At 28.9% G+C, this 9,832-nt stretch overlaps 1 protein-coding gene across 1 annotated transcript; it reads right to left on the reverse strand.

Moving 5' to 3' along the window:
• Nucleotides 1–1,755: 1,755 nt before the first annotated feature.
• LOC129972985 (transcription elongation regulator 1-like) lies at nt 1,756–7,539 on the reverse strand. Its single transcript, XM_056087323.1, has 2 exons — nt 7,514–7,539; nt 1,756–4,714 (listed from the first exon to the last, which is right to left on the reverse strand). Exon 2 carries the CDS (start codon nt 4,591–4,593, stop codon nt 1,756–1,758), a length of 2,838 nt encoding a protein of 945 aa, XP_055943298.1. The 5' UTR covers nt 4,594–4,714; nt 7,514–7,539.
• Between the last annotated feature and the right edge of the window lie 2,293 nt (nt 7,540–9,832).

Below are 9,832 nucleotides of genomic sequence, written 5' to 3' on the forward strand. Positions count from 1 at the left end.
TTATAAAATATTTCTAACTTCAAAATTTTATGATCGCTTTTATCTTCTAATATGTCGTTTAAGATAATATTTAGTGTACTGACGTTTCAACAAAATTCAAATGAATATGCGTGGTGAAAGTTTGTATTAATTAAAGACGCTCTCTTTTTAACATTTACAATCTTTTTATTTAGGAAAATTCTTTTTCTTTGTATTATTTTTGTTTTTTAATAATATATGATATAGTAAGTTTTACATAAATACAAATATCTAATAGTGGTGAGTTAATTCTATCAGGATTTTAGTTTGTATTTTTTTTTATAATGATTTCTTTCAGGTTCATAATTCTGATGGGACATATTTTTCAATAAAAGACTTTTTTAGAATATCTTTGTAGAGTTGAAAGACTTTTCTTATATATTAAAATTTTATTTGATAATAGATTATCTTAATACAATAATGTACAATATAAATTTTCGAAAAATATGATCATGTAATATGAATGAACTTACCTACCAAATATAATCTTTTCAAGACTTCACAAGTGTATATGTTCAAGTATAACCAAACATCGAAAACATTTTATTTTATCCAACTTTACTTTATCTTTACTGAAATCCAACCATCATCAATTTATAAGTCATACATAGAAAAGTAAAGAAATCTATGACAACTGAGTATTCTGGATGTTAGCTTTAAAAAACAAATAAAATAAAAAATGAAATATTTATCTTTACTTTCTTAAGATAGTGACTCCATTTTTTTGTAAAAAGACGAAGAATATCAACAATATCAAATACTAGTGATGTTACAAACATGCGCTGAGGTCTTAATAATCCGACGCATATATGGGACTCTATACCTGTCTGATTATAGAGACATCCCGATTCTAGATAATAATCTAGATATCATTGGATTAAAGAATGATACATTTTCCCTCAACTGTAGGGAACGAGCTAATAAGGAGAAAAAATAATCTAAGATACTAAGTAGGGGGTATGATAGACAAACAAATCATGTACTGAAATGGTAAAAGTTTAAAATTTTAACATGAAAGAAACACTCATTGCATGTAATATGTTCTAACAGGACGTAGGCCTAATGGGGGCGTTGGATTAGAGAATACCATATATATATATATATATATATATATATATATATATATATATATATATATATATATATAGTAAGAATTATTAAGTGATGTAAAAAATTAAAAAAATATCTGATAAATAGTAAATTTATTTGTAATTCTAATTACTGTATAAATAAGTAACATTAAGTTATTTTCTTGCCATTAATTTTGTTGAATATAGTCGATACAAAACTATTTGCAATCGATTATGTTATAAATAATTTTCGTCTTTATTAATCATTAAATGAATTAAATCATGAATTAAATTTTTTTTATTATTCCTAATTCAGAAATCTGCTTTCTTAAAGAGAACATGCAAATAATTTTACTAGAAGTTCATAGATGTTTTTTTCCTTCTTTACTTACAACACATGAAAGAATTCCGAGCTCGTTGGAGCAGAATAAAGATTTGAAGCGAAAATGTTTCATAAATGAATCAATTGATAAAATGATAGACTTTTAAAACACATAAATTCATTTTTAAAGTTTTATCTTTTAAAATTATTTTTTACGATACTGAATAATGAAGATTCCATTCACTTCAATAATAACTATGTTAAAAAGCAGAAGAATACATACTCAGTTAAGAGAAATGAATTTAATTGAAAACACATCAATTTTATAAGACATTAAAAAAAAACTTAACGCTTTACATAGTCTGTTGCTGTAGGAGGTGGTGGCGGACCTTTGTGGTGCAGCTTATCAATATAAGACAAAAGTATTTCTTTTCGTTCTTTTTCTACACATTTTAAAATTAAATAACGCTGGTCTTGCTCTAGAGCCTTTTCAATGTTTTCGAGATGATTTGATGCTTTCATGAGATTTTTTGAATCATGTGTTATGATTTTAGTTTCTTTCAGAAGTTCCTTGAAATCATTTTTCGCCTCCTTCAGTTTATCTGAAATGTACTCTTTAAATTCCCTCTCACATTTTTTGCTGTCACTGGAAAACAATTTAGATCTGGGATCGTTTAAAACGTTCTTCTTTACATCTTTCCAAGAAGAAGTCAAAGTGATCTCTGGCATTTCTGTTAAAATTTGGCGAAACTGTTCTCTTTTCTTTTTGGTTAGATAATTAATATGTTCATCAAAATAATGCATGCGCCTCTCATCTCGTAAATCACGTACATCTGCCCATCTATGGTCGGCTCTTAGAATTTTCTTAGCTTCTCGCCACGATATTTCTGGTTTTTTCACTAAATCGGCAAGTAAGGCTTTGAAACTGCTAACAATAGCATCGTATTTATGGTTTTCTCGTTCTTTATTAAGTTCTTTGAGATGAAAAGACAACTCACGCTCCACTTCTTGTTCCCGAGTTTTGATACTAGCGGTAATTTTATCTTCTTTTTCGTTTTCCAAATGCAATTCAGGGAGATAATTTTTTTTAATATATTCGTTGAACAGCTTTTCTTTTTCATATTTACTACTTAAAGAAGAATAACGATTATCAAAACACAGGCGTTTCTTTACATCTGACCAGTTACTGTTTGCATTAATATAATTTTGTTCTTTTAAAAGCTCTATGAATTCTGTTTTTTGTTTCTCATCTGAATCATGACATTTTTTACGCAAACTATTAACGTATTCATAAAACAGAGCTTCTCGGTCTTTCATTTTTTCTAGTGCTTTGAAACGTGGATCTTTAAAATGTAGGTGCGCAAAATCAACAAATCGAGTACTTTTAGTAACACCGGCCTCTTGAAGAAAATTTTCATATTCCTCCTTAATCTTGAGGGCTTGTTTCTTTTTAGCATTTCTTTCTTCTTCTGATTTCTCACGAAGATAAGACTGAAATTTTTGTTTGCGCTCTTTATACGGAAGAAGCAAATATCTCGAATCATTAACAACTTTATGGATTTCTTTCTCCAATGTTGAAAATGCAGATACATTCTTCTCAGAAAGCATTTGCAAAAACATTTGAACTCGAGTCTCATGTGGCAGTTCTTCTCTTTTTTTAACAGCTTCAGCAATAAGTGCTTTGGTACTCTCATATTCCATAGTTTGACTCTCGTCTTCTAATGCTGTTTTATCTTCTTCCTCAATTTTAATTTTCTTTGACAAAGAAACAATGTTAGACTGCTTCTTTTCCATGGCTGAAGGAGGCGATTCTACTAACTTCTGTACATCCGTTCTATTTTTCAGTTCATTAGGCATTTCCCAAACTGAGATTTTACGATCTGCATCGTAAAAAAACACTTTGTCATTTCCAGTCCATACTACACACCATTTACTTCCAGGAACTGGTGTACTTGATACGGGTCGAGACTTATCTATTGGCTTGATTATGGTTTCATATATATCGTCTTTGCCAGAATTTTGGTCACCAACTGCACTTGAAGACAAATTTTGAGTCTCATCTGTAAGACTAGGTAACGAATCCTTAATTGGAGAATTTCTGATATTACTTTCATCCATTTCTTCAGGAACAGATTCATTAGCTTCATTCAAAGATACCTGTTCTTCTTGAGATTGATGGATTTTGATGTCATCAGAATCATTTTCATGAAATTCGACTGCAGTTACCTCTCTTTCTTCAGATAAGTTGTCTGTTTCATTGGAAATCTGAATATTTTGAAGTATGTCGTCAAAATAAGGTTGATTCATAGCCACAGCTTCATGGGAACTAAAAGATAAATGTTTATCTGTGCTGAAATTAGCCACTTCTTTCATACATACATCTGTATATACATCAGGGTTATATACAGGAAAAAGGGGGACATCCAGCATGTCAGGAATAGGAGTCGTTCTTGCCTGAAATGGTGGAGGAGTGTTTAGATTTGGTGGAGGAAACATAAACATTGAGGATGGCGCCCCAGTGGCAGCTTGAGGTGGAGGAAGAAATCTCAAATGAGGTTGTTGGTTTAGAGGTGCATATATTGATTCCATATTTGTATTTTGAATTGGATTGATATGCGGTGCGTTTGCTAAAAGTCTTATGTGATCAAGAGTCATTATTTTAACATTTTCTGGTTTATCCCATCGACTCACTCGTGAACTTGCATTATAGAAATATACCCTGCCATTTGGTGCCGTTGTTTCTATCCATAAGTCATCACTGTATTGCATATCTTTTTCAAAAAACTCAACATTATGTGTATCGAAATTTTCTTTCTGTGGAACAGAAGGAGTAAGTGAAATTGAATCCATATTAATGTTTTCTAAATTATTTGGTTGGGTGAATGGTATCTCAAAGGATTCCATACTTTCTGACTTTAAATTGTTGCAACTTTGAGACACAGGATAGCGAGATCTCATTAGGTGTCTTCCCATTGATCGGTAATCTATCAATGAGTTTGGATGTCGAACAAAAGGTCTTGTTCCTTGATTTGGGAATCTAGAAGGAATTAAAATCCTTCTTCTTGGAAAGAAAGATGGGCGTCTAAGAGAAAACGATGGAGGATAAGTAGGAGATTCGGATGGCTTCTCTGAATATAAAGAATGTCTGTGTCGGAACACACCCGGGCGTTCGTGTCTGTACATAAATTTTCGTCGTTTTTAAGCAGACACAAATATCAACAGATTTGAATAATTCTAAGTCCAAAGCTTTTAATGTGCTTTGAAGAAAATATGGCAGAAATTCTTTAAAAAGAAATGAAAGGACCTAGAAGAAAAAGAAATCAACCTGTTACATAGTAGACCAATGATATTAAAATAACTTAATTCTGTAAATAAAAAGATTTGTCCTAAATTGAAGGATGAAAAATAGATTATAACTTTTAACAAATTCATTACGACTCAAATAAACGTATAAAAGTACAGAATAACAAAAACCGTAGATAGTAATTTTAATAAAAACGCCTATTTACACTTAAATACTAAAATTAAAACCTTATCACCTAATATGTTTTTTAGCTGTATACTTTCATAAATGAATGACACGGTTTATAAAATCATAAAAAAAATGGAAATGTATAGAAAATAGAAAAGGGTAACAAAATCTTTGGAAATCTGGATAGTTCTGAGAGATAATGTTAACTTGATGAAGATAAATATAGAAGTTAATGTAGAAATATTAAAAAGCATGATAGATAAATTAATAAATCTAAGTTCAATTCGTTTAAAATTGATTAAAAGATTGAATTATAGAAAAATAATAAATTGCAGTTAATTAGCTTATTTTACTTTTAACAAATGCTATCTTATGGTATTCGTTTTGCTTATGCAAAAATGCAAATAAAAGTGTTAAGTATAATTTAGTAAATACAAAACTATTGTACACATGCAATTAACTTTAACTATTAAAAATACAATAATTAATTTTTAAAGTACCACTTAAAGTCCAAGAGATGGCGCTATCAGTCCAAACAAATTGAGGTAAAGATCCGATCTTCAGGAAAAATCTTATAACTTACAATGAGCAGTTCTTGTATACACAAAAAATTATTTATTTCGTGTATCTCGGAAACGGCTCTAACATTTTTTATAACTTACTATTAGAGCCTTTATCTATCTGCTTTCATGCTGATAATGTCATGTAGTGCCATCCCGGACTCGATCTCACAATTTTAAAACTGAGTGCAAGTAATGATAGATAAACTGTAAAATGAATACTGTAATATAGCAGATTGTTTCGAATAATATGCCAAACTAAGTGCATTAATGATTTTTTTAAAAAAATGACCAGTTCATATGTAGGTAAGACGGAAAAAATTAATATGTAATCAATTTTGTATCTAAATATTTTCTACATAAAAGAAACTCGATTTTAGAAAAAAAAAGTAAAGAAATAGAAAAACTGCCGAGCTAAACTCAGTCTCCCTGGTACTTTATTATTTCCACCAAAATAGTAGTTGGTAGATGCTTAATACATACTGTTACACTGTGGAATAATCACAGTGCGAAAATAGTTAATGCAAAAATATATTAACTATTATGGAGTCGTGATGTGGTCATAAATTTAGTTCTAAATGTTTTTCGAATCTGTAGAACATAAATACATTATTCAAAAAAAAATTAAAAGATCACTCACTTTTTTGAATCAATATATACAGTACATTAATCTTATTCGAGAATAGATGTTGTAATATAGAGCTAAAAACAGGTGATACTAAAAATTTGGCTAACAAATTTAATTATATAAGTTTTTTAAAGATAAAAAAAGTGTCTTGAATATTTTAGTAAGCCTCAAAAGTTTCAATATTCAAAAATAAAAATTTGAAGAAATTATTTTTCTCAGAATTTTATACAACATCAACTAAAACGGTTTGACGCAGAATTTACTATATGGTCCACTAAGTTATGAGACCTATTTCTTCACAAAGGTAGTCCCTAGCTCTTGAATTGCCTCGGTGATCTTGGCAGAGCAATGCAACATGATTTTCTAAAGAAATTCATACGAGCTATATTGGATTCCTTTCGGTCGAATGTGATTAGAGAGCCACACTATACTTGAAAAGCTATTTTTCAATTAGATGATCTCAATGCCATTAGGTGTTGCTATCTATTAAAATGAATGTTCCGCCAGCGGATCTAAAACAAAAGCTCCAAGAATATTTTTCCTGAATCACCTATCTATTAAATTACCATTTTAATGACATTCGATTCTGTATATTTAAAGTACTTAACCCTGCCCAAATTATAAACCTATAGACTCTAATTTGTATTACTACAAGAACGATATTGGGATTATTATCACATTAAGATCTCATTAATGAAGATAGAAAAGGAACTGGCTCCCATCAGAAACATGACTCGTCTATGAAGAGAACTTGATGCCACTCTATGTTGTCTCAACTACAATGTTCATCCATTGAGTTTTTTTTTTTTTTTTTTTTTTTGTAGTCCAAAATATCTTACAGATAAGAGAACACGGGCAAAGAGTTAAAAGTTACATGAAACCATAGTGTTGAAGACGATTTTTGATACTATTTTGTGTCGACACTTCACGGCCGTAGCCCAGAAAAGACACCCTTGAAACTAAAAACTTCATATTCCCATATCTAGAATTATCGTATTACCTGTTTAGGATAAAATAAGCGGAAGCAAATCGGACTCGAACCAAACATTTTGTTGAATCCAAAAAAATTAAAATAAATAAAGTCTTGCAGTGAGTGCAAAAATAAATTTAAATGTGCACGCACGTTAAGGCTTCGGTGAACTAATTTTCGATAACAGAAACAATACTAAATAAATTTTTGTCTTAAATGAATAAAATTTTTTTATTAAATAAACAAAAATGAGGGAAGGACAAAAATAAAGACATTTAACAAACAGAAAAAAAAAGAAGAAGGGAATCAACATGCATAATTGTTTCTCATATAAAAATCCGCATTTAATGTATTTTGGCCAGTTTTAATGAAGTTTGATATATGTGCTCCTAAAAATAAGAAAAAGAGTACTGTCAACTTTTCAAAGTGAAAAGCTAATTGCATTATTAGTTATTTAAAAATAAAATAAGTACCTGGTATTTTCCACTATATCTTCCAGAATATCATACCGCCAAAGAATTTTTACACCATCTGCAAAATTGAAAAGAAAAGCTTTTCATTGATATCACATGCACTTCTGTAAATTTTCTCTATAATATTGAGATATTCAAGCTATTTTTTTTTATTTCAGCAAATCATTCAATCGCATGCTTTTCAGATATAAAATAAAGATAAAAAAAGTGCTTTCTTTGAGCATTAACGTCCCAGATGAATTTTAATCAGCTTTTATGTCGTACCATAAATAATTTTCAATTAAGAGGCACAGTAATTAAACATTAATTTTCAAAATTAATTAAAAAACAGATAAATTTTTAATTTTTCTGTTGTACCGAGGCTCAGATAAGGTAATATTGTGAAAAAATTTCGATTAATTTTAAATTAGTTAAAATATTAAAAATATTTCTAAATAAGCACCTAAATATCAAGACATAACTGCCAGTAAATTTCATATTTCTAGGCTTCGTAGTTTCTGTCAGCCAGCCATTAAATAAAGTTGTTTTTAACATTACTTTGTCATAAGTCAATACTAGCCAAATTTAAACAAAGTGAATGTAAGAAGTTTAAAAAAGGCAATAAAGTACGTTTCTTTTCAGTGGTTTCACTCCAAATAATTAGTAGGTTGCGTTTTGTTGCTTTAATAATAGTAATATTCTTACATTAATATTTTTACTGCAATAATTATATTCTTATTTCCCCTTTAACCCTGAAAACCGTTTTTGAGTAAATTTGCATAACAATTTATTTTTACAAAAATACCTTATACCATTATGCCAATATAAAAACCTTATGCCATTCTGTATGTCTAATTTTCTGTTAACTTCCGTGAAATTTTAACTTTAAATTTAATTTTAAATGATTAAATTTCATTTAATAGAAAAATTGTTTCGCTGAAACTAAACATATGTTTAAAAAAATATGCGTAGGTAAAACGAAATAATTCAACATCATTTAATTATAGATTTTTTTAATGATTTATGCAATTACTCAAAGAATTATTCAATACAAAAATTCTCTGATTCATTGTAAAATTCAATTCTTTTACTTTACTTTCAAAAGGATTTAAACAACAAATATTAGCATATTCACAAAGTTAATAAAATATTAATTTAAACTAAATCTTTAGCATTTAAGGGAGCTCATTAGCAAAGCTACAGCATTGATTTTTAACGCTTAAATAAAAAAAAAAAACTATCAGTTTAACAGGAAAGGCTTGAATAAATAAAGGTACAGATATAAGAAAGGTCTATGTAATAAACTGATGAAAGTTAAGATAGCTAATTATGTCAGGAGTAAATTTTGAAAAAGCGTACTTTAAAAAATACTTTTTGGTAATTCGACTTAAATACTGGCTAAACAAAAGTAAAACTTTTATAAATCTGCATTAATTTTTTAAATTCAGGTTCTAAAATTACCTCTCTCTCACACACACACACGCCTGCAAAACACGTCGTCGAAAAATACCTAAGCATTTTGTTCTATCCGAATTCAATTACCGAAGGGAAAAAAATTCATATTTTAAAAATGCTTTTCAGCTATTGTCAATCGATTTTCAGAAAAACGTGATGACAAAAAATTAATTTTGAAGTTCATATTTTCTCTCAATTATTAACTGAATACATCGTCCGATGGATGTTAAAGTGAACTATACCTTTTTATGCTTTCTGAAAAGTAGTAAATTTTTTATACACTGTAATTTTTTTTTATAAATTAATTTTTCAGTATTCTTTCTCCTTAATATCTTATCTTTATCAGGCATTATGAAATTGCAAGGTAACATTTTGGAAATAGATTTTTTTCTATCCTCGAATTCAGACACATCCAAAAGAATTAATAAGTCCTTTTTTGAAGATTTTTTTTTTGAAAAATAATGCAGATATCGACCTGTAAATTTAACCAGGTATTCCTGTTTGTGTAACACATACTCAAATGGAATTTCGGTTGCATAAAAAAATTTCCGTTACAGTGGTGGCCAAAATTGTGAACACTTTTGAAAATCGTTATGTTTTTTAACTTTGTATGCTTATAGAAAATGTTACATTTCACAAAATGCCAACTCTTACATATCATTTTAAAAGGAATTTAATGCTGATTTCAATACAAAAAGCAGAATTCAAATATTTGCAATACAAAAAAGTTATTCTTACTTTAATCTGAATAGCAAACACAGTGATGAAATGGATTGCAATTTCTAACTTTCCTGACAAATCACTGTTCTTGTTCCGGGAACCAATCAAATGTTAATAACTGCTAGCAGAAGCTGACATCATGTTTAAAGTTGGAACAAGTCATTA

This window comes from Argiope bruennichi, chromosome 1, assembly GCF_947563725.1.
Source record: "Argiope bruennichi chromosome 1, qqArgBrue1.1, whole genome shotgun sequence".
Lineage (NCBI taxonomy): Eukaryota > Metazoa > Arthropoda > Arachnida > Araneae > Araneidae > Argiope > Argiope bruennichi.

Coding starts and splice junctions, on each gene's coding strand:
- LOC129972985 (XM_056087323.1), bottom strand. CDS start 4,593: ATGTACAGACACGAACGCCCGGGTGTGTTCCGACACAGACATTCTTTA.